This window comes from Lepisma saccharinum, chromosome 2 (assembly GCF_977018435.1).
Source record: "Lepisma saccharinum chromosome 2, izLepSacc3.1, whole genome shotgun sequence".
Lineage (NCBI taxonomy): Eukaryota > Metazoa > Arthropoda > Insecta > Zygentoma > Lepismatidae > Lepisma > Lepisma saccharinum.
The window spans coordinates 211,795,199-211,822,224 of record NC_139230.1 but is presented as its reverse complement, the minus strand read 5'-3'; the positions used below and the strand labels follow the sequence as shown (position 1 = coordinate 211,822,224).

The 27,026-nt window shown below is 37.8% G+C and overlaps 1 protein-coding gene across 1 annotated transcript in view; it reads right to left on the bottom strand.

The window, feature by feature from the left end:
• The window catches only part of LOC145981170 (protein ECT2-like), an 86,171-nt gene extending 59,145 nt beyond the window's left edge, over positions 1–27,026 (bottom strand). The window contains exons 1-5 of the mRNA XM_083114295.1: positions 26,785–27,026; positions 22,015–22,088; positions 12,083–12,210; positions 4,392–4,527; positions 2,717–2,926 (exon numbers count right to left, since the gene is read on the bottom strand). Of these exons, the coding sequence (XP_082970421.1) occupies positions 2,717–2,926; positions 4,392–4,527; positions 12,083–12,210; positions 22,015–22,088; positions 26,785–26,854 (618 nt within the window). The 5' untranslated portion in view covers positions 26,855–27,026. The remainder of the gene's footprint in view (positions 1–2,716; positions 2,927–4,391; positions 4,528–12,082; positions 12,211–22,014; positions 22,089–26,784) is intronic.

Sequence of the window (27,026 nt, the reverse complement as noted above, 5' to 3'; positions counted from 1 at the left end):
GCATGGTTAAAAAATGATTTGTGAATGTAGTTTAAGCCTTAATAAAACTCCCATATGATGTAACCCTCCATTAAGAAGCCCCGGAGGTGCAATATAAAAAGTCTACTCCCAAACTGTTAAAACATCTCACCGACCAATGTCCATACTGCCAAGAAAAGCCTGAAAAAGGGAAAAGTAGTTACCCCGAAATGTTGCTCTAATCAACATTGGACTAGTCGTTAATCGTAAGTAAGCAATTTTAGTATCTTTAGAAAAAAAAATGTTTTTTTTCTTTCTTTTTAATAAAGACATTATTTTGTTTACATATTGTAGAATTGATATGTAATAAATTCATTTATTGACTAAAAGCGTCAATTAAGAAGTTCATTGAAAAAATAGCACACTTGAACTTAATTTCTTCTGAATTTTAATGCATACTGCTGAAGTCAGATTTATCTTAATAAATATGTAAGATCAACTCTTTCTTAAGAACCAAAAGGTAAAGGTAAAGTGCTCCCCTGTGCTTAGCACCATGCCATGAAGGCGTATAGGGGGTGTGGGGGTAACGCCCCACACTTTCTTGATCCGGTCGTGAGTGGGGGTGATGTGATCAGCATCACACCCCTGACCGTCTTTATCCTCCAGGTACCCATGTCATTCGGTGCTGGGTGGGTGCCGGAGCCGCTTCCAACATTAGAAAAGTTCCCGGATTTGAACCGGCCATGGATCGAACCCGGTAAGTTGAGCATGGTAGTCAGACGCGTTACCGACTGAGCCACCGCGGCCACTTTTCTGAAGAACCAACTCAACCTTAAAGCAGCTAGTAGTTGGAATAAATATTCATATTAATTCTTGTTTTTTTACAATTCAAAATTTCCATCATTATTCTTGTGTGTATGTAATTCAATTGGAAAATGAGCAATCTTTTGATCAACTAAGTCGATTTTTTCAAGTGTTGATATGCAGCATTAAATTTACATTAAGAACAAGAATTCATTTTGTATTTCAAAGAAGTGTGTGTGTACTAATGTTAAATCTGTTGAGAATCTATGTTCTTCTTATAGGTTCACATAACCACTTTTAGTAGATGCAAATGTACATTCGAATCTCTTGAAAATATATATATGCATATACATATGATATGCAATAGAAATGTACATAGCAAATTTATTTTTGTCATGCTGAAAAAAACACCCCATTTCTGTTGAATCGGTTAAATATCGACATCAGTATCTGTTCCAAAAATTATCGGTGAGTACATCGGCATTGGTAAATTTTCAGCAAGTGTTGTGGGTCAGATTCTTTGTAGGGATGTAACGAAGCTGAAAATTTACAAATGCCGATGTACTCACCGATAATTTTTGGAACAGATACTGATGACGATATTTAACTGATTCAATAGAAATGGGGTGTTTTTTTAAGCATGACAAAAATAAATTTGCTATTTACATTTCAATTGCATATCATATGTATATGCATATACAGGTATATATATTTTCAAGAGATTCGAATGTACATTTGCATCTACAAAAAGTGGTTATGTGAACCTATAAGAAGAACATAGATTCTCAACAGATTTAACATTAGTACACAAACACTTCTTTGAAATGCAAAATGAATTCTTGTTCTTAATGTAAACTTAATGCTAGCAGATTGAACTTCAGACACACTAGTTTTGGAAGCACTTCTGGAAGTAACCTACTTCTTCTCTTATTGCAAATCTGTCCAGCAACACTGAACACTTGTTCAATGAATACTAATGCAGCAGGTATACCCAAGTATTTTCTCACCACTTGCTTCAGGTTTGGATACTCATTTTTGAATTTCCAATACAACAACAGATCCTGGTCACGTGGACTAGTTGGTTCAGCAATGTTTTGTTTTATTTCTGATTTTGAGGTACGTTGATCCTCTGAATGAGAGTTTTACAATAATTTAATTACAAAAACTCTACAATGATGAAGAATTATAACCTAATTTTCAATAACTTTAAAAAAAACTAAAATATAAAACTTATTAGAAGGTAAAAAAACTAGTATTATCTGTGCCAGTTTAAATATCGGATTTTTGCCAATGCAGATACCGATATGTCAATTTCTGCCGATTTTCACACATCTGTAATCAGCTTCGGCACATCCCTAATTCTTTGTTTAACCTAATTTGTTGCAGATTTTGCATGTATAAAGGAAGAACATGTCAATTTATGACTGAAGCAGAATGTTCATTTTCGATTTTCTATAAGTGTGTTAAACACAATGAAGCCACAGACTTAAAAAAAGTGTTCATATATTTGAAAAAAATTGTATGTGAAAGTTTTCTAAGTTACAAATTTCACATACTTAGCCAGAAATTTATTTTAGTTGTTTTATATGATTTCTCCATTGTATTTGAAGCTGTGTAGATAAGATTTCTTCATAACCAACATACTGAAAACAATATGTGTGAAAACAATAAAATACTTTCCAATAGAAACCAATTTATTACAATTGACCAATCAATTTCAATTGGCCAATCGGTTCCGATAGTGCCAAAAACCTCATATTTGCTATCGGAACCATCTGGAAAAAATTCTAGCTGGGTAGGACATATTATGCGAAATCAATTGTATTGCCTGAACTATCTACTGTTATTTTGTCTTTAATTCTTAAAACAGAAATTCCCTGAGTGTATCAAAATTTAATAGTAATGAAGGTAATGTCACCAGTACAAATGCATAAATACTTCAAATAAAACTCACCATGCTTTCATTGGTGGCTTTAAAACCTGCCTCATATCTTCTTTCCCAGCATTTATATACCCACTCCTCTAACATTATAGTTATTTCAAATGCTGCAGCATATTTGTAAGTATCCCCTAGTCTCATATTTGTTACAAGATGAGTGGTACTCTTGTCTATTGTCCTCTGAACACTGGCTCCCATACTTTGAACTAAGAATACCAGTTTAGCCTATTGATAAGAAATGAAAAAAGTAATGAACACAAGTATTCAAATAATACGTAAAATACATAATTACTAATAACTAGTAATATTCGGCAAGTAAAAAATCGACTTGTTTTCCCAAAGGCAACTAAGAAATGGCCTTGCAGAATTTACATTAATACTACAGTTGAATCTAAGTAATACATACAACTGAGAATTACTCACAAATCAGATGTAGATACCTTGTCATATCATTATTAAAATACTGTAATTGTATATATTTTGAGGAACAAGATGTATGTAATACAGGTTATTTCTGTCATAAAGTGGTAAATTAACGAATCTAAAAGTTTGATTCTTAATGTGGATTAGTGTCCACACATATAAATTTTACTTTCAGGTCAAGCATTAACTTTTCCTCCTTCTGTTCTCCATGGCTGAACAGTAGCAACTGAAAACATTCACTGAAGGAACTGCTGTTCTGTTTATGGAACACTGCAAACGTCAGCTATCGGCATCTTTTTAACGTGCATACTTTCATATTGCGATTACTTACAAAAGAAAATGTGTCTCATGTTCTGAACAACTGCGGCAAATCTTTTTCCTATGATTTCATGCCACACGCTGCCTCTCCTTGCCTTTTCTGCGACACCTCCACACTCGTCTATCTTGCAACTTGAGACTGACTGCTGCCATGCATGCCTATCGTGTTTCGTATTTGAAACTTGCCTTGTGTTTTTGTAACAACCAGAAATGTACACTTCTGTGACATTGTTGTAGCTTGGTTACATACCAATCAACTGGATTTTATGAAAATTAGTATGTGTAACACTGAATTATGTATAAATGCATTAGGTACAAATAAGGTTTAATAAAAAAGTTTTTAAATCTTATTTTGCCGGGACATAAAGTAATTTATGTATAAAAAAGAATTACCCAGAACTGAGTTATGTATTAAGCAGTCTCAACTGTATTAATATGAAAGAAAAGTGTGAATTACAAATTCGCAACCAAAAGCCATTGCATGCCAAAACACACAAATATTTACATCTTCTGTGACACATCATATGTGAAATAGGTTTTCCAATATTTTTCTAACACCAATTTTGCATTGTCAAGTTGAAAGCACAGTTTATGTTGATTGAAACTAAATTTTTTCACCACATTGCTGTCAAACATTGGAATCAAAATAATAAGAGTGATCATCTACCAATGATAAATTACAGTTGTCTGAATTCTGGTGATAATGATGTTACATAAGAAATAGAGCTGTCAGCCAATTCCAGCACTCTTCCAAATTCCCATAGATCCCAGTGAATCATTCATTCCCTGAAATATGATTCATGGATTCAAGATATACAAAATGAATAATGGATCATGCAAAGCATTACTTTTGGTGAATGCTTAGTACTGAAATTTGAATGGCAGTGTGTTGATACACTAACAGAAATACCAGAGAAAAACTAAAAGCAGTAAGAATAGAAATACTCACAAGACGTTCCTTAGGTCTAATTTTTGTGAACACAATTTTCAGACCATACATGGACAAACAAAACCTAGGACGGCTTGCAACAGAAAATGAATGATGCTCTACAGCCACTTCAATTAATGCTGTTGGCCCCAAAATCCTGAAAAATGAAATTGCAAACAACTCAGGCATTAATAACGTGTCATTCTACAGAATGATAGGATCAGAACCAGTTACTTCCACAATTAATCAATGGGTGATGTAACTTATTCATCCTTCATCCTCGATGATGAGGGCACTCATCATTAACATGACGAGTTAAACACTTGGCAGTGCGAAAGGCACAACTAAAACTAAACCCCTAACAAGCAAAACTAACAACTAGAAAAGACAATGGTCACTCATTGGGTTTTTTGAACCTTTGAACCTGAATCATGGATGGTTTGGAATATTTCCTTTCTATCTGAAGAATGAAGATAATTTCGAAGAATAAAATTAAACTAAGTCCTCTGTAGGCTTCGTTGCAAGTTGACCAGTGCCTCGCCTCACTTTTGCTCAACTCCTTTCTAAGCTCTTCTCTCTCCTCAATCCAAATCAAAAGTCAGTCCCTTCTCAGTCTGCCTCACCTCTATATCACCCAGGCCATGGAGACCTTCCTCCATGCCGAATCGTGATTTTTACTGCCACTATGCAAACCGCTGACTCCATAGGCTGATGGAACTTCCTATATCCTGAATACATCAGGAAGTTTGCAAAGCACAACACTGTGCATTATTTACATACCACAGAGGTTGAGACAACAGAGATAAACAAGTGAATGCCCTGGTCAACATGAAACATCAGAGAGGCTTTAAATAAAATACAGGGTTATTATAAATGATGGACCCATTTTCAAAACATCATATTTATTGAGGTACAAATCCAAAGTGAACAAGCTATATACCAATGGAAAGAGGAAGGTTCAAAGTTTGTAACTGTTATAAATGTTCAATGTGGCCACCATTGGCTGTACGGCAAACATCGATGCGGTAGCCAAACTCGTTCCACACACGTGTAAGCATATTTGCTTACCGAGTGCACGGCAGCAGTGATCCGGTTACGCAGATCGTTCAGAGTTGTTGGTATAGAGGCGGGACGTAAACAGCTTCCTTCACATAACCCCATAAGAAATAGTCGTAGGGTGTGAGATCCGGAGATCTGGGTGGCCAGAAGTGCAGAGCCAGGTCCTGAATTCCCCTGCGACCTATCCAGTGCTGAGGAAGGGAGTCATTCAAAAAGTCTCCTACAGATCGGTGCCAATGGGGTGGAGCCCCATCCTGTTGGAAGATGAAGTCCTGGTAATCTTCCATAAATTGAGGGAACAACCATTGTTCCAACATGTCCAGGTACGTGATTCCCGTTACAGTTCTTTCCGCAAAGAAAAATGGTCCATAAACCTTTGCACTGGATATGACACAGAACACGTTGATCTTCGGTAAGTCTCTTTCATGTTGCACGGTTGCATGTGGATTTTCCAAACCCCATATGCGAACATTGTGTCTGTTGACTTTTCCACTGAGGTGGAATGTGGCTTCATCGCTAAAAATTACACGCTGTAGAAATGCGTCATCCTCCATCTTTGCTAGCAGATAATCACAAAATGTGATACGCTTCTCTTTGTCATTGGGTGTGAGAGCCTGTACCATTTGTAATTGGTAGGGCTTGTACAGCAAACGTCTTCTCAGAACTTTCCATACCGTTGGTTGGGGTATTCCAAGCTCTTGACTAGCTCTGTTGGTAGACTTTTTGGGACTACGCACAAAACTTTCTTCAATCCGTTGGACATCGTCCTCTGACACACGTGGTCGGCCTGTGCTTCTTCCCTTGCACACACTTCCAGTCGCTTGAAATTGCTGAAACCAATGGCTAATGCTTTTCCTAGTTGGTGGTTTGCTACCGAATTTGGTACGGAATGCCCGCTGCACTGCAATTTGTGACTCACTTTTCGTGAACTCAAGCACGCAGCAAACCTTGTGCTCCAAGGTCGCCATCTCGCTCACAACTGACAGAGACGGTCCTCTCGCAAACTCTACCGGCCGCTTCCGCAACCACCACAGCCCGCCGGCCGCTGCCCGCCAGAAACTTTGAACCTTCCTCTTTCCATTGGTATATAGCTTGTTCAATTTGGATCTGTACTTCCCTACCTATGACGTTTTGAAAATGGGTCCATCATTTATAATAACCCTGTATAATCTTATGGATTGATATGATAATATATTCTAGGGCTGGACCAACATGATTTTGGCTGATACCGATATTCTACTGACCCAACATAAAATTTCAAATGGTTCTTGAAGAACCTGAATGGTTCACTGACCTCCTTAATAAATGTGTTTTGAGGTGACTGCAGTGCAAATGAAGTTGCATAATTAGACATTACATTTTTAAAAAGTAGAACATGGGAGATTATCCATAAAAATTATAATGAAATAGCAGAATTTTTAACTAAATTAAAAGATATTTATATATAGAGGAACCCTGATTTTACGTTCCCAGATTTTACATTCTCCCACATTATACTTAGGTACATTTAGTCTTCATTGTCCCAACATAGCAAAATGTTATAATATTTTCCTCAATTTTACATTTTCATGCATTTTAAGTTTATTTCAGCTAGGTCACCTAAAAAACGTAAAATTGAGGTTTCACTGTGTGTATATATATCGGATCAGTAAAATAATCAGTAATGTTACTGATATGCCTATATTGGTAAATACTGATAGAGTACCAATTAATCTGTCCCATCAATAATACAATACATATTCACAATATAAAACAGATATTCACTAAAAATATATATCGAGTTAAAAACTATCACAATGAAGTGTTGCATTGCACCATGTAGTAAGGCTTATAGGGATTTAAAAAGGTAGAGACCACACATTTTCAATCTTAGCTGGAGTGGAAGTGATGAGCTCAGCATCATGCTCAGGCCACCTTTAACACCCTCCCCCTTCCTCATTTATTAGAGGCTGGGTGAACTCCAGAGATGTAGGGGAAATGGAGAAATGTCCACCTAAGTCAGGTCTCTCACATGGCATTCACCCCCCCCCCCTCTCCCAAAAATCGACTGGACTACTATGGATCCTTTGATACTTGGAATGATGGTATATAAAATACTGATTTGAGTTTGAGTTGGTGTTTAAAGTCCATTTAATGCACAGTAAGGCTAATCGGGATTGGACTTAAGAGTTTAAAGTGGGATCCAAACCACTATGTGCCTCCACTGGGTATCGAACCCAGGACCCCTATAAAATACTGATGACCAGGGAACAGATATATAGTAAAAATGTGCTAAATATGTAAATACATATTTATATGGCTATAAAAAAGGCCAGTGGGCTTTGGCAAAAAAACAGTGTTTCCCCATTGATCGACAAAAGAGGAACGTCTCCTCAAGTTTAGTCCAATTATGGTGACTAAACTGGATATAATAATGTAGCATCTGGTTAAGCCAGCCCCTGTTGCTGTCCCAAGTCCCCTTTTAGAAAAAGTTTTGATTATGTGGATATTTCCGTATTGATTACTTGATGCCCAAAAGAAAAAGTGAAGGCGTAAGGAAAAGCATTTGTAAGGAACGGAATATCATTTAAGCTGAGGGTAGGCCCACAGAGATAGTTATGCTAACTCTGTGGTAAAGGAAGTGCCGATGGTTATGCCATAGGTGCGCAATTATATTGATTTAGAGATTTGGTAATTTGATCTGTACAGACACACATGGAAACGCTATGTAAAATATATGTGTGTGTGTGTGTGTGTGTGTGTGTGTGTGTGTGTGTGTGTGTGTGTGTGTGTGTGTGTGTGTGTGTGTGTGTGTGTGTGTGTGTGTGTGTGTGTGTGTGTGTGTGTGTGTGTGTGTGTGTGTGTGTGTGTGTGTGTGTGTGTGTGTGTGTGTGTGTGTGTGTGTGTGTGTGTGTGTGTGTGTGTGTGTGTGTGTGTGTGTGTGTGTGTGTGTGTGTGTGTGTGTGTGTGTGTGTGTGTGTGTGTGTGTGTGTGTGTGTGTGTGTGTGTGTGTGTGTGTGTGTGTGTGTGTGTGTGTGTGTGTGTGTGTGTGTGTGTGTGTGTGTGTGTGTGTGTGTGTGTGTGTGTGTGTGTGTGTGTGTGTGTGTGTGTGTGTGTGTGTGTGTGTGTGTGTGTGTGTAGGATAAAAGCAAGGAGGGCCAAAAGGGCACCGATGATGCTATGAAATTAGCGAAAATTTTGAATTTTTCTACTGTCCGGTGAGTGTTTCCTTTTACCTTCTTTGATTTTTATATATATATATATATATATATAACTATGTATAATAAACCAATATATTCTACTAGAATGTTATGATTCAAAGAACTACGGTACTGTCCATTTAACCAGTTGTATATTCACTTTCTGTACATGTGTAAACGAACCAGGGACATAAAAATATAAATTATTGTGTGAACACCCCCCCCCCTTTTTGTAATTCCGGCACAAATATAATCTGCTCACTTGGCACCCAGGGAGAGGTGAAAGGAGAGATTGAGGTATTAAAGTAGGAATAAATCCAGAGGGCCGAACAGAAACGAGGGATAGGGGGGCCAAACTTTCACAATATTTATAAAAAATGAACTTTTAAATAATATAAAACACTACACAAGTTACATAAAACACAGTCTCGGCATTGTAACTATGACCGTGAATGTCTTGAAGAGAAACCAGAAGCAAATCAAATACGTGTGCCACCAAATAGTTGGGTCTCCTTGATGGTGTAGTGGTAGTGTCATTGCCTTGTAATCAAGGGATCCCAGGTTCGATACCCGGTGGAGGCACATCGAGTTCGGATCCCACTTTAAACTGTAGGTCCAGTCCCAATTAGCATTACTGTGCATAAAGTGAACTTAAAACATCAACTTAACCAACCTACTAACCACAAAATTAGTTACTTCAGGTGCTGCTGTCGGGCATGCAACTACAGCAGCGAGGGTGGGGTTAGCAATGGGCTGCTCGACTTGGGACACTCTTCCAATGTTGCCAAAATAACATCTGTAACAATCAGGAGCTTATGCTTCAGCCCTCATTCTCTATTGTTGACAACAATTGTAAATAAACAGGAATTTGAAGTGTTTTACAACAGCAAAAGCAAACAGATGGAAAGTGTAAAATTGAAAAAGAAAAAAAAATCGGATGACACAAAAATTATAATTAATGCAATTGGAAGGTAAAACAGGTGGTAAACTTTCGTTTGTTTAATGTTGCTGGAGACTTCATTAGTTATTTCCAAGAAATTCACCTAACTTTTTTGGTCACATGGGGACATGTAATTATTGCGTGAATATGGAGTATATGTTAAGAAATGTCCTGAAATATGGAAATAATATGGAAAATATGGGCCAAAACCTAATATATGTACAAATATGGAATATAAAACCTGAATTTTTCGAGTCTACATGCCATGATGTGCAAAGATAAAACAAAAAAAATTACAGCTTCATACATGAATGTGTATTTACACAAATTCATTCAATGCTGATGACCAATTGAAAAGTGTAGTTAAGCTACTCCTGTCACTAAAATGTATGCTACATGTCAAATGAATATAACTAGGGCCTTTATGTTAAAACATTTTTTTTTTATTTGGCATCAGATCGAATAGTGTGGTGATATCTTTATGTATTTGATGAAAATCAACGGAAATAGACGCAGTTGATAAGGCATATTTTACCAATTTCACGTTTTTACAACATATATCTTCAATTTTCTCGTAATAAGGTATATTTCTATATAACTTCAAAATCGTCTTGCATATAATGGGTTATTTTATAATTTATTTTTTTGTACCTTTAGAGCAACAGATAGTTTATATTATTGATGGCAGGTTAAGGAAATTATGGACAAAGACATTAAAAGCAGACGCAGTCTTCTCTTACCAAATAGTACAGAAAAATAATAACCCCCCCTTTTTTTATCCCACCAAAAAATTATATCCTAGTTAACATTATTGAGGAAAAATGTTCTCAGTCATTGTTGTGTGGGAACTAGGATCACTGTAAACCAGTAAACAAGTTTAAATTGTTCTAAATTCTTTACCTTTTTTGCTTCTCACAACGATCAGTCAAAAGTAAAAATAATATTAAGTACCTTACAGCCCCTACTCTATCGGCAATCAAAAATTGTTGTTTCAAGATCACTTGTTGTTTGAGCCACACACGTATCAGTGTGTATACTCTGTCCTGGCCATCTTTGAAGCATGCAAATGAAAAGAAGTCTCTCTGCAAGTAGTGACGTGAGACAACTCCACCGATGAATATATGAGAGAGAATGGGATTGTGTGGAGGGGGAAGTGACTGCAGTTACCAGGGCAGTTACCAGGCTTCGCAGCAGTATGTAATGATTCGCTCTGCAAACTCGATTTCTCTCCCTTCTCTGTTGTGCATATTTTTGGCTTTACTGGGAATATTACTGCATTTCTATGACATATTTTCTCATGTTTATGACATAATTACATACATATTTTAGTTTTATAGGACATACAGTCCCAGGCCCTCATTACAACAGTCTAAAACATTAATGCAACAATGATGTCAACATGGAAAAAAAAAGTCCTAGTTCGAAATTTGACCACAATCACGAAATCAAGGCTAGAAAATGTGAAATCACATTGTGAATGGGTCTAACTAACTGACGATCATCATTTTCATCATCTGAGGCTGGGGAAATTGTCAATTTTGGAATTTTTTCATGTTACTTTTTCAGAGCATTATAATGCATTTCTCACATACATAAGCAAATGTTAAATTTAGGTTTTTGTGCATTCTTTTCTTTCATTGTCCAGTTAATAACTAAGTTAAATCACTTACACAGTGCTGTAAAGTATGGTTAATGAAAAAAAAAAAACTTTAGGGCTGAGCCGATATGACTTTGAACCAATACAAATACATTTGCATCGGCTCAACCTAGTATTTTTCCAAAGAGTTATTAAACCTAAATGCATGTGTTCCTTGAGATTTCCAGGATCCTTTCCAGGATCCTCTCATTTTTAGGGAGTACACAGTACTTTTCTGTTTTACATTTATTTTGCAATGGCTTTCTACAGTTTCCCTATAAAACTGTCTATAATCTATTCTACTTTTACAATGCCTGCAATTAGATTAAAGAGTAGTTTAAAAAGAACATGTTGCAGTGGAGTGGTTAGCACATCGCACTACGACACCAGAGGTCCCGGGTTCGAATCCCAGCCTAAGCATGGATGTTTGTGAGTGTCCATTCATCAATTTAGTCATATCATTAATCATCCCCATCTTTGCAAATTAGCCAAAAGTGGAACAAAAAGCAAAGTAAAATAAAGCAAATCAATAAACAATAAAAAGACCATGTTGTCTGGATCCAGACTATCACTGCCTATTCATGTATTCACCTTAGATTTGATTTCATTTATTTTATTTTGCTTTTCTGTCACTTTTGACTAATCACGAAGATGAGGATGGGTGGTAATATGATGAAGGGACCCTTACACACCCATGTGCAGGCTAGAATTCGAACCCAGGTCCCCTGGCATCGAAGCACACTGTACTAACCACTTCACATCAGAGGTCGGCTTCCACCTAAGACTTGACTGCCAACATCATCAGAGAAAAAAAATACTGCAATGACTATATTTGTATAATAAAAAAAACATGCACACTATTTCCCTTTCAAATTTCATGTTAAAGAAAGGTCCTTACCTTGCTCTTGCCTCCTTTAATCTACTGAAAAGTAAATCACTGAATTCATCTGTAATATATATAGTTGATTCCACTTCACGAAATATTTCATGTTTTGTGTTAGGTAGTACAACAGGAAAACCAAAAGTCTGAAAAAATATATAAATATATATATTTCCCTTATGGTACAGTACAGCATCCATTAAATGTATAATGCAAGGGGACAGTTCATAAAAATTAAAATGTTGCTTAAAATTATGAAAATAGATATGTATGTACAAATAGAAACACAGCATAAGTTGTACTGTAAATTCACAAAAACTAATACGAAAATATTAAACTAAACATCTCACAAGAAATAATTGTATTTTATAGAATTATTTTTTAAAAAAGACATTGTAGATATATCTCATAGAGCAGGGGTTCTCAACCTGGGGGGATGCCCCCTGGGGAGGCATGGTGAGCAATAAAAAATACACACATGAATTACCGCAGTGGCTCAGTTGGTAATGCATCTGACTACCATGTTAAAAGTCCCGGTTTCGATCGCCAGCCTGTTCAAATCCAGGAACTTTCCTAACATTGGAAGCGGCCCCGGTGCCCACCCAGCATCGAATAACATGGGTACCTGGGGAAACCTGGGGGGTAAAGGTGGTCAGGGGCATGGTGCTATCACATCACCCCCACTCACGACCGGATCAAGAAAGTGTGGGGCATTACCCCCACACCCCCTATACGCCTTCATGGCATTGTGCTAAGCACAGGGGAACACTTTACTTTTTTTTACTTTTTATTACCGACTGCCAAAAAAAAGTTGTGACAAACACAAACCCCTTGTGTAGGTCTCAGAAAAGAAACACCTGCAAATAGTTCTCTCTGTCACTGATACATGTAACTGCATTCACACACACATCTTATTTACACTGCCCTATACCTAAATATGCCCCAATATCACTAGATTCCTCTGCATCTCTGTTGGAAGAAGATGAGCAGTGTTACTAGGGGAAACGTTTACCATGGCTAGGGTGATTTTACTACCGGTTGGTGGCTACACTGCACAGAACAGACGATTAAGGTTTGTTATTGTGTTCCAAGCGATTGTCGTGCATAGTAGTGCTAAACATAGCTAAATCATTACCAAAGAAAAGAAGGTACAATTATGAGTATACAGGGTGTTTCGTAAGTTCGTTTACAATGCTTGGGAGGTGATTGTACGAGTGAAAATAAGGTGGAAAGTTCGGTACTACTTTACTATACCGGAGACACCAATCAATGATTTATTTTGCAATTTTTTACATTGCTAACGTACTATTCTGCATTACGGAACATTTCTTTGGGTGAAATAACGAATTTCTAACGAAAATAATGTATATTTCTTACATTAATGAGTACTTCCTGTTGTTCCTTATTTCCCACAAACCATCCACGGGCAGCCCCAAAAACCATTGACGTTAGCCCAAAAATTCACGATAGCCCCACGAACCATCACAGGGACGAGGTATGACTACTAGGTTAGGTTAGGCCTGTTAGGTTAGGTTTCATTAGCACTCCTTTCGTTCAATTTAGCATATACGGACAATACGAGAGCGTGCTCTCGTGCAGAAAGCAAATGGCAGCAGCAATAGCACGTCGGAAATAGATTTTCGTAGAAAATCACATGCATTCGCATTAAAATGGATCAAAACTACATTCCCGAACATCAACAATGCTACAGAAAATGATTTGCGTAAGTACTTTCTCCTGTAAATTTGAAGAAATCAGTCTCCGGTATAGTAAAGTAAAAGGATGCGAATGCAGATGTTGACGGGAGTGGGGTGGGTGTGTGTTCTGCGTGAGCTGGTATCGACAAAAATTGGCATGTGTTGAATGGCACCAAAAAAACAAAGAAAAATTTCCTGAGCGAAGGGCACCATGACGTAAAAACGAAAAAAATGAACTGTCATAGGTTGCATACCCTGAAGGGCACACAGTATGCTTAATGGAGATGTGAAGGGAACCTCATCACAGATGGTTTTCAAAGTGACCACCATGTACTTCCAAGCAGAGGCGACAACGGCGAATCAAGGATTGTCTAGTGCAACCCAACAAACCCGGCGTTTCTGCTATCGATGCTGCAGCTACATTGATACAGGCAACGAGGTCCTCGGCTGACACGACAGGTGTTTCTTAAACGAGGCATTTCATCTCTCCCCAGGGGAAGAAATCCAGGGGCGTAATATCAGGTGATCGAGGTGGCCATGGCACAGGCCCTCCCCTGCCAATGCACTGGCTGTGGAATATGGTATTGAGGAAATGGTGCACATTCCGATCGAAATGTGGGGGTGCATCGTCATGTTGAAATCACAGTCTTTGTCTCAGTGCCAAGGGCACGTCCTCTAGTTCAGGCAAAACCTCACTGAGAAATGCTTGATAAGTGGGTCCACATAGGCGAACAGGGAGAATGTATGGTCCAATCAAATGGTCATGCAGTATCCAGCACCACACATTCACTGCAAATCTGTGTTAATGATGTGCCACTAGCAGTGCATGTGGATTTTCATGTTTCCACACATGACTGTTTTTACTATTGAACACCCAGTTTTTGTGAAGATAGCCTCATCAGTCCATACTACCGTATTCTGAAAATTGGGGATAATTTTAATTTGATGAACAAACCATTGGCAAAAGTCCTCACATGGGCCAAAGTCCCGAGGTAAAAGATCTTGCACTTTCTTCAATTTGTACTGGTGCATCCCCTCTTCTGCCAGGACTCGCCACACATTCACATGGGAGGTGTTTCGTTCGTGGGCTAGTGTGCACGTACTGGTGCCTGGATGATCCATCACTGCAGTTAGCACCTCTTCCACAAAGTGTCGTGTTCGCACACTTCGCGGTCGTCCAACTTCTTGATGAGGTGGCAACACTGATCCTGTATCCCGAAGTCGAGTGTCTACAGTTTGAAATAAGGTGTGTGATGGTAACACCCTATTTGTAAAACATGCCCCATACAGACGCCTTGCAGCACGGCTATTACCTCCAGCCTCCCCATAAATTAGATACATGTCCGCCAGCTCTTGGGACGTGTATGCAGCCATCTCTTACACTGGGCTACAAGTGTTTATGGCCATTAACACAAGTACACTTCACAGAACACGATGGGCTGTGGCTAAGAATTAACACGTAACACTGCAAGGTCAAATGTTTGCCCAACACTACTGTCCAAGAACCTCACGTCTTTCCATTCAACCGTGAATGTTTAACAACCTCCTGCTGGAACAGCACCTGAAGCACGAATGGCACAGACACGTGCACTCCTTCATGAGGAAACCTACACTGTTGACGCCCCTAGCGGGAAATGTGGTACTTAACATCAGATCACACGGACACCATCTGCCCTTCAGGGTATGCAACCTATGACAGTTCATTTTTTTCGATTTTACGTCATGGTGCCCTTCGCTCAGGAAATTTTCTTTGTTTTTTGGTGCCATTCAACACATGCCAATTTTCGTCGATACCAGCTCACGCAGAACACACACCCACCCCACTCCCGTCAACATCTGCGTTCGCATCCTTTGGGGAATCCCTTGCGCCGACATTGCACAACATTGCCACGTCATTTTTTTACAAGAGCGTACCCAGTTTCTTAGTGGACCACCTAACACCGAGGACTTCTTTCCACACGTTTTGCCATTATTCACTTCGGAAAATCATTTTCCCACGTTTTCAAACGTCAATAACTCGGCAACAAAGACGTTTCCGGAATTTCGTTACATGAACTTTCCACCTTATTTTCACGCATACAATCACCTCCCAAGCATTGTAAACAAACTTACGAAACACCCTGTATAAGATTCGACTTCAACCCGTATCTGCCCATTTTTTTTTATTATTTTTTTTTTTAGTATTTGCATTTATATTTGATACTTACTTACTTAGAACATAAATAAGTGTCTGAAATGATTTTTTTTTATTTTTTAGTGTATAGTTTGTGAGAAAACGGATGTCCACATTTGTCGACAATGGGCATGAAAGGCATCATCGAAAATTAATAGAACACATACATATAGTGTTTTGTCACCTTGTATTTATTATCTAATGACATAAATATAAATTGTTTTCTTACACTTGAACTCTACAGATGCACAATATCGTCCAATCCAACAAATAATAAGGATTTTCTAATAAGGATGTTCTCATAGAAATAATGAAAATATCTTAGTTCTTTCCCTCAAAATTGTTGTTTCTTTTTTTTACCTTGTATGAAATTCCTCGCTGCAATTCATGGCAGCAAACTTGACATATCTGACACTTCTTACATGTAGCTTTTCACTTGCGTCACACATGTTTGAAGGTAGTGTCAGTGGCCAGAAAAACGTACTTCATCAGGTACCCGTTTGTCAACTATCATGGTTGGCCAACCGGCTGCAGGACATTGTTTCGTGTACATAACTAAGTATGCCCTGACAACATATCATGTGAATCCCAGCAAGTCCAGGTTTTCTGAAGACACTTTATAAGTTAAGCGATATAATTCCTATGTGTTATGAGTCCAAACGTTGGCTTTTCCGGTCAAACTCTTTAAATGCTGCAGAGTTTGGTATCATTTCCTTAAGAAACAGTTTCATTTTGAGTAAAGCTGAATCACACTCACTTGAACTCTAACGATTTTAGTCTGAAAGTTCTTGAAGCAAATGAGTAAAGGATTTAGTTGTTTCATCCTCATCAGATAGCATAGATCTACGATCAAGGCATCTAGACATTCTAACTACTGGATATTTTAAGGGATTTTTCACTTGGATCCTCTTAGCCACTTTGTGCAGGAACAAGGCTGGAAAAATTCCAATCTTAAATCACCCACCCAAGGAATCAAGCATGAGTCTCCTGTCTGACAGTCAGATGCCCTACCAACTAGACCACTGCGGCTCCAAAAGAAACATACCCTGTATATATACACTAAAAACCACGCTAAGGTAACAAACGTAATTTACTTCGCAATAGCACAATTCCGCAAGCTCAAAATAACTGAAAACGTTCATAAACAACAAAATCATTATACCTAGAGCCCGGAAGTTTGGCAAAATGCATCTTTTTATCTACTGCGTATATTGATAATTTTTTTCCGGATATAAGTTTTTTATGTTGCTTCAAATGTTTTAGAAGCCTTTTCATTTTGCCTATTTGGGACCCCACTGCCTATTTTTAATTATAATGCCTTTTTTTGCCCTTTTCAATTAAATTTGACCATTTTTTTTAAAAAAAATGTGTATATAAATTATTTTTCTCCCAAAAAACGTTGTTGGCATTTATTTTTCTTCCGTTTATTATGCGAATAATTTTCGCCTTATTTAAGTAATATTGAACTCACGCATGTTTCAACGTTGCTGAAGGAGAAAAGTGTGAGGCTGAATTAGGATATTGCCTTTCGGTTAACATTTCCTTGTGCATGATTGACTGCTGAAGTGGACCGTTTGATTTCAAACACAAAGAAGATATTTCTGAAATCTCCCTCACCAATCCGAAAATTTCAGGAAGTTGCGCCTGAGCTTAGTTTACCTCCACAACCAGTCTTGACGAGATGCGGAACCTGGATATCATCAGCTATATATTATGCTAACAACCTTGAAAAAATCAGTGAGGTAATCAATGCTCTTCCAGAAAATGAAGCGGCTTCAATTCGTGAAGTGAAAAACTCCTGTGCTATTCAGAACTGAAGAATGAACTGTCGTCTATTTTTGCACATTATGGTGGATTGCCAGAGACAATTACAAAGCTAGTAAAAAGAGGTGAGACTCTTGTTGCATCCATGAGAATCTTGGATGAATCTATGCAGCAGATGATGGAAGTGCCAGGAGAAAAGGGCTCAGCTTTTGCGGAAAAGTGCAAACAGGTAGTGAGTGAAAATGAGGACTTGAAACAATTGAAAACAATTTGTGATATTCTAAAAGGTGAAAATGCTGTTATCAAAATGAGTCCAGCTACATTAGCTTGTTTTATGTATGCTCCAATAACTTCTGTCTAAGTAGAAAGATCATTTTCTATTATGACAAACATTCTCTCTCACAGATGACTATCAATGAATGTTGAGAACTTAAAAAAACACCTTGCAGTTATGTGCAATCAAGACGGAGAAAATTGAAATGGTCTTCCCAATGTAGATTTTAACACTTTGCCAGAAATTATAGGTAAATGTAAGCGACTTCCAAATGTGCCTTTTTATCGGTTTATTTTGCCTTTTTTTTCATTTTCAGTGCCTATTTTCCACATTATAAATGCCTTTTTGCCTGCCTATTTTAATGAAAATAAATGCCTGAACTTCCGGGCTCTAATTATAACCATGCAAAATATTTCACTTTCTGGAGGGGGTACAGAGGGTCAAGGGTACCCAAATGGCAGAAACCAAGCACATCTGCATAAACAGGGGAGAGAACATGAACAAAAATGAAGGGGAACGAAATGGGTGGAGCTAATAAAAAGCATGTGAAAAGTAAAGTGGTTACGTTTCCAGAGAAACCTTCAATTTTCAGCACCAAAGATTAAAGGAAAAAGTGAAGGACAATGCCATCAGGAAAAGGAGGGGAGGGAGGACAAGAGGACTAGGTCACAGATTGCAGGGGAGGGGAAGAAACAACCAGTTGTGGCACAGGTGAGGTACAGGAAGGTAAAGAAAAAACAAACATTTATCTTAAGAAGAAACAAGAACATTCCTTAGTAGCATAGAGTGACTAGTCATGTACGGTTGTGTGTGTAGTTATCATGGCTTGAGAAATTCTGGGAAACCAGGACAAATTGTAATAAAAATAAACAAACAATAAACAAAGAAAAAATAACCATATACTGTATAATTTTGTTATTGTTGCAAGTGGCTTAAAATAGCATAGTTAAGGAAATGATTTTCCCCACACTGGCATCTCCTAGGAGTGATTTGACTCTCTGTGCCATGCTTCTCAAAGTGCAAGTATATCAAAACATCCCGCATTGTCGATCCGCCTCTACAGGAAACACAACTTCCCCTCCCCCTTTTTATTGGCACTCTTCTGTGAAAAGAAAACCCACAAGACCCAACAGTACACCTTTCGCTGGTAAAACTTGTTTTCAAACACCAGAAATAAGACAAGAATGATATGTCAAACTTATCCCTTTCCAAATATAGCCACAATCAAAATAAACTTTACTAATGGGACGCCTCAAGACTCATGTAAAACTCAAATCGGGTATCTCCGAACATTACTTGGTCAATGGCCTGTGATAGCAATACAAATAGAACAAACAAAGAGGTAAATTTCTTGATCAGATAGTCAAACATAGATGTCCAGCCCTTGCAAACTTTTCCAAACACGAAATTCGTGATTTTTCACTTCGCTGTAGGGATGTGCTGAAGCCGATTACAGATGTATGAAAATCGGCCGAAATTGACATATCAGCATCGGTATCGGAATCGGCAAAAATCCGATATTTAAACCAGTACAGATTATACTAGAGTTTTACCTTCTAATAAGTTTTATATTCTAGTTTTGTAAGATTTATTGAAAATTTGGTTATGATTCGTCATTATTGTAGAGTATTTGTAATAAAATTATTGCAAACTCTCATTCAGAGGATCAACCTAAGTATAAGTCGGAAATAAAACAGTACATTGCTGAACCAGGATCTGCTGTTGTGTTGGAAATTCAAAAATTAATATTCAAACCTGAAGCAAGTGCTGAGAAAATACTTGAGCATACCTGTTGCATCAGTATTCAGTGATTGAGTGTTCAGTGTTGCTGAACAGATTTGTGATAAGAGAAGAAGTAGGTTACTTCCTGAAGTGCTTCCAAATCTCGTATTTCTGAAGTTGAATCTGGCAGAACAGGAATTCATTTTTCATGTCAAAGAATTGCTTGTGTACTAATGTATCTCTACTTTCACATAACCTTTTGTAGATGCAAATGTACATTCGCATCTCTTGAGAATATATATGTATATACCGTGCGTCCATTTTGACCTTCAGCCGAGAGATTGGGAGAAGCGTGGCGGGCGGCGCTGACAAAGATGCCGACATTTGCGGCCTGTAATGCGCGCTTATTTTTATGGACATATGCAGACATTTATATAAATATTGCAAAACGAGCACTAACCTGTGTTATAAGATTACGGTTTTATTTTTAGTAGCTTAGTGGCTGTATGTGCCGATGATTTTGACATGCCCACCTCTTGTGAAACACGGCGTAGAGGTTTGTTTGGAGAATGTTCTAACGCTGCAACAATGTCATCGAGTTTTGCTTTGGTTAGAATCCGTCGTTTTCGCTTAGGTGTTTTAAAATTTAACGATGTCTAACCGTATCTCTATGTGGAGTTGAAACGCCTGGAAATTTCTGTACAAATTGCCTACACATGTCTCAACACGAGTCTGTTTTCAAGTACGTGTCATACATAATAAATCTTTGTTCTAACGTGAACCTTGCGGCTGGCATTCCAATCGTCTCACTGACACATCACACATACACACTGCAATAACACAAACAAGTAACTGCAAGTAACCAATAATAACACTCTTGCACACAGTACGAAATTAACACGCTCTTGGTTTACATTGCTCGCCACTATATTCACAGCTCTGTCTTCATCTAGCCGCGAAGGAACAAGAAAACTCAAGCTCGGAGATATCGGATTGCAAGGAAGCTTAAGAAAACCATTCACTTTTAACGGTTTCGTCTGCAGCGTAATCTTGATACAGTGTTGCACATTCGAAACCTCCAAACAATTCCCATCGCCACAAAACTCTTTCAATTATATAAACTTAACAAGGACGTTACTGGTAAAAATTATGATTAAAATGTTCTATTATCTGTGGCTCTTAACATAGTTTCTAAAGCGTATTTTTTGTGTATATAAGGGCAGAACTTGGATGAATTACAGATGATAACTTATAACACAGGTTAGTGCTCGTTTTGCAATATTTATATAAATGTCTGCATATGTTCATAAAAATAAGCGGGCATTACAGGCCGCAAATGTCGGCATCTCCGTCAGCGCCGCCCGCCACGCTTCTCCCGATCTCTCGACTGAAGATCGAAATGGACGCACGGTACATATGATATGCAATAGAAATGTACATACCAAATTTATTTTTGTTATGCAGAAAATAACATCCCATTTCTGATTAATAATCTTATGTATCAGAATCAGTTAAATATAGGCATCGGTAAATTTTCAGCTTCGTCACATCCCTAATTTGCTGTCAAGTTTCAGAATCACAAATGGACAACTTTTCACTAAGGAACTCTTGCCACTTCTTCACATCTGGATCCCACATACCAACAGCAAATGCAACACTTTATTTCACACAAAAGCTTCAAGGCTATTCCCAGAACAAAGATCACTTCTGCATGGGCCACAAACCATGTAAAATTCATTAAACGATTCTCCAGGCTTCCATCTATCCAAGCAGGCTTTCAGAACAGCATGCATCAAGCAGCTGAAGAGCAATTAATATTTTTTATACCCTAGCTATTGTTTTTATTCTTGTTATATACGTATGTGTGTGTGTATGCGCTCATGCTTCTCATTTGATAATTTCATTTTTTTTTGTTGATATCCTGATATATGGATTTTCTCTGTATTCAGGATTTTTCACATATTTAAATAAACAAATAAATTACCTGAGTCATAGTATGTTAAAAAAATCACATACTACTCTTTGCAACATATATGTTACAGCTGGTGTTAGCGACCACACCATATACCTGTGCCATTTGTGTCATGCCAACATCTCATCAAGAATGCCTTGCTGTACACAGTATTGCCAACTCATTTTCCATTGGGAAAAACTTGTTAATTTGCTGTCATCTGTACAAGATGGAAACATTACAATGCTTATAATTTAACAACATGGAATGTGATACTATAAAAAAAAATCACAATTGTTTTTGGATTATGTTTGCAGATGGATGAAAAGAGGCCAATAGGAAAGTAAACATGTAACAAAAAAAACTTACATGAGCAACACGTAGCAATTCTCTATCTTCAATTAACTGGCCTAGAACACAGATCTTCCTCTCTCTGCAATCATCTGAAAGGGAAAAAAATAGCATTTAAAGATTCAAGAATTTAAAATTTGCACACTACCACTATTATTATTAAGTTATCACCTATTTGATCTCGCACAAACACCTTTCACTCATTTATTTCATCATTTTTAACATTCGTACTTATCAATTATGCATTGCGAAAGATTTTTTAAGGTGTGACTTTGCTTTTGTCAAGAAAATAACTTATTTATTCACATTAACAGAAATGATTATTGTAAATTTTTTCTCTTGCGTATCATACAATATGGAGGGCACAGCTTGAGTAGTGTTGTGGAATTCAGTGTTTCCAACCTTCTTAACTGAAAATGCCCCACAGACCATTCACGCATAGCCCCACAAACATTCATGGTAAGGTTAGGTTAGGTAAACATAGTTATAAAAAAAGGGTTCATAGTGGAATTCAACATCAGAAAATCACGGCGTCGTTGGAAACACTGACTGGGGGTTACGTCATGAAACGTACGCGACATCTGGTTAACGGGGAAATTGTGCGACGGAAAGATACTTTTCTTCAAGGATACATGAATTTCCGGTCAAATACATTGCACGATGGAAAAAAATAAATCCACAACCTTTAAACAATCTATAGAAATTCAATTCCTTAAGTAGTTTCTCTTGTAAAAATAAAGAAATGCATTTGTGCTATATCTCATTGTTACCATTAAGTTATATCTCTTAATGCTTGCTAAATGTGTGCATTGTTAAACACAATGAAAAATACAAAAAGTCAGTTCTGACAAACATGGATTAAAAAAGCAAGATGAACTTTTACCTTTAGAAAAAAAAGGTAAAAGGTAAAGTGCTCCCCTGTGCTTAGCACCACGCCATGAAGGCGTATAGGGGGTGTGGGGGTAATGCCCCACACTTTCTTGATCCGGTCGTGAGTGGGGGTGATGTGATCAGCATCACGCCCCTGACCGCCTTTACCCCCCAGGGTTTCCCCCAGGTACCCATGTTATTCGACGCTGGGTGGGCGCCGGGGCCGCTTCCAACGTTAGAAAAGTTCCTGGATTTGAACCAGCCGGGGATCGAACCCGGGACATTTAGCGTGGTAGTCAGACGCGTTACCGACTGAGCCACCGCGGCCACTCTTTCCTTTAGAAATTTGAATGTTTTCAATATGGTGGTAACTACAAAATATTGAGAAGTTCTACATCTTAAGTACAGATTTTTTAATATTTTATTTTTCCTTTTCATGTCATTAAGGGAGATTTCACACTGAATAAACATGTGACAAGTCGCTTTGAACCCTCAGTAATCAACGTAACCTTTCAAACTGAAGAGACACTGCAAGCTGCACGTGTCACATGTCTCTCGGACTGGGCCATTTTCTGAATATCGTGTCACCTCAGTTTGATGTTTGCATATGCTTCATTCCAACAAGCTATATTTAAACTCTAGTAGAGAGCTCATGTTTGAACCTCTAATTTGTTGACATAATAATAAATTGATATGTACAATGTGTTAATATTTAAACTCAATGTTCTTTTCACTTTATTGAATTTTTGATGCAGTTATCAGCTGAAATTTGCCTTCAACATCGTGTAAAGAGACAGTGTCTTGGCTATTTAGGACGTGATTTTTATTTGAAAAAGCCAGCACATGGAGGCACTTTAGTTCAAAATAGATCAGTCAACATGGTAAAGTACTTTAGTGCATTGTTTCTCAACCATTATGCCGCAACCTGATACCGTGCTATAATGAGCTGCGAAAGATTCTGCTGAAAGTGGTTGACAACTAACATAATCCCCTGAAATAACATTGAAGTGAACATATCAATTACAATCCCACTCACGTATGATTTTCAGAGTATGCTAAGCAAGTAAGGTTTCATGTAAAATTTGAATTTTTCTTGCTTTTCTGCCTCCAAATTGCGACAATGAGGAGAAATTATTAGATAAAATTCAAAGCAACGCTCATGCACAAACAAGGACTTGAAAGTTGAATGTATTGTGGGGAAATAGATAGTGGGCCAATCAACATGCTCAGCTACAGAGGCAGGAAGTTTGGTGGATTTAGCATTACAATTACGCTCACACGTGCTTAGTGTTACTATTTATCCATTTTGATTACGTTATGATTGTTGAATTTGATTGGTTAATTATTCTGCTCTTTCTGTGATGCGCGTGAATAGAACGTTTACGTCGTGGGAAAAAAAATCAGGTTATGATCACCTAAGAGCACAATAACACATTTTTCACGAGTTCACTTCTCACCAATTAATTTCTCCAAACTTTTAACATATGGTAACAGTTCGTTATATCGGACACACATTAAAATCGGATATTTTGTGTCTTGCATGGTTCGTACTTACTAATTATGTATTGCGGAACATAGTTCAGGTGCCATTATGCTTTTTAAATGAAAAGAAACACAATTTTTCACAGAGAGAGTAATTTTTGTTATTACTTTTCCACTTCCTTAACACACAATATGGGAGGCAAAACTTGACTACCGTAGTGGATATGCAGTGTTTCCAACCTTCTTCACCGAAAAATACCTACTATCGTGTTCGTCACATGTGCAAATTGTACATTATGCACGGGTAGCTGACTGATAGCCCCACGAACCATTCCGATAAGGTTAGGTTAGGTTAGGCATGCATAGTTAAAACAAAGGGGGATCAGAAACACTGACAGGAGTTTATGTCATCAAGCGTATGCAGCATCAGATTCACGTAGTGAAAGCAATGGCACTTGTGCATCGATGAGATATTTCTCTTGAAAAATACATGATTTCCCAGTGAAATAATTCCACGATGAAAGAAAATACATTGATGAACGTTGAAAACCTTAGAGAAACTCACTTCAGTAAGTAGTTTCTTCTGTAAAAATGAAGATATGTGTATCTGATATAACTAACTGTTACCTAACATATTTCCATTCATTTTCAATATTCTAAACGGTTTGCGGAAATGGTTTTTGGGGCTATTCGTGCATGGTCATACTATCCTGAATGGATATTGGGGCTATGCGTGAACATGACGTCCGCAGGATTTTTTCCAGGGAGGGGCAAAAAAGGTATTTTTTTCCAGGGGGGGGGGAACAAGGCATATTTTCCCCAAAAATAGTGTTGTTCCCTAAAGAAACATTGCTTAAATTTGAATTTATGGTGTTCACGCAATAATTAACGGTACTAATCTGATATTCCCCGGACAGATTCCTTCATTTTTACAGAAGAAACTACTTATGGTAATAAGTTCCTGTAGTATTGTGGGCATGAGTTTACAATACCGGACCACTCTCCAATTTCTATAAAATTTCGCCTACTTACTAATTTCGGTGTCCTGATGACTTATCTGTAGTTCATATTTGGCGGTCACTTGTTACAATTGTACATTTATGTGTACAACTTGTAAAATAACCTTGCGATTTACCACGGTGATAGTTCATACACAGCAATTCGGAACCATCTTTCTTTCGCAATTAATTAGCTAATGGTCTTCCTTTACGCACAACAATCTTGTTGACGACAGACAAGGAATGCCTACGAGGTTAGGTTGGGCCTGTTAGGTTCCATTAGCATAAATACAAAGAAAAATTAATATTTTAGCTAAGAGAACTATACCTTATCTTGCCTGTTGATTTCTTCATGTTGGGAAAATGGCGTCTTCCGTGGAGCTATTGTTCTTATGGTAGGGTTACGTTACGTTAAGAAAACAAAGTTTATTTCATTTTTTTCTCGATTTCCATACTTGACCGCCAATTATTACATGCAGATTCGTGATTAGGAGTTCACAATTAGTGAGTAGGCGAAATTTCATAGAAATTGGAGAGTGGTCCGGTATTGTAAACTCGTTCCGCATTGTGTAACATCTAGAAGGTGTTTTGTGTGATGTAACGGATTTCTTCAAATTTAAAAGTTTGGGGCTCATTTGGGGGCAGGTGACTCTGGCCAATTTCTAACATGCCTTTAACAGGCACTCTATAGATAAAACGGGGAGCCGGGGCCACATTAGCGGTTGGGGATGGTAGGTTGGGGGCAGAGCCCGGGATCAGTGGGAAATTTGGACTCTAAAATTTCAAACAAAAATAAATTTTTACTTTAAATTTCCCACCGATTCCGAGACGAAAAGCGCGAATACACCTTAAAGAATGTTCCGCAAAGCAGATAGGTAAGTACAAATGTCAAAAATTGACAAAACTAAGAAGTTATAGGTGTCCGGGGAATATCAATTTTTACCTAATTAACACATATTATTGCAGCTAAAATGAAATTGTGTGAAATACATAATTTTTGGTTGACTTTCATTTTCCGGGGGGGACGCCCATGTGCGTTAATGGTTTTCGGGGCTATGGGGAATTTTTCTGTTAACAAGGTTGAAACACTGCTTTGCAGTTTGAAACGCAACGCTAGTCAAGATTTGCCCGCCATTTGCGTGTTCAGGAAGCGAGAAAAGAACGAACAATAATTACTCGATATGTCGACAATAGATACTAATTTCGTTAAAAAAAGCAAAATCCCTTGTTAAACAATCTTTCCCAATGCAGAATAAGTCAGTACGAATGTAAACAATTACAGAATAAACGAGTTACGAAGGATTCCCGCCTCTGATAGTTTTACCGACTTTTACGCAATCTAATCTTACATTGATCACATATATTTGTTATTCAGAGGAAATTGTTTACTTTTAACGATCAATCAAATCACATTGTGAAAGGATATAACCTAACTGACCGTCATCCTTTTCATCATCTGAGGCTGGGGTGATTACAATTTTTGGAATTTTCGACCCACAACGCAGCATTACGTTTCCTCCTCTTTTCTCAGATTTAGTTCCAGAGCAGTCCCTTGTATATATGTATGTCGGAAGTCACTACAACATATCACAGATATTGAGGAACATAACGAGAACGATGAAAACCATGGATCACACCGAGAAAAGAGTTGAATTTAGTTTTTGGCGCTCGCTGCTCGCG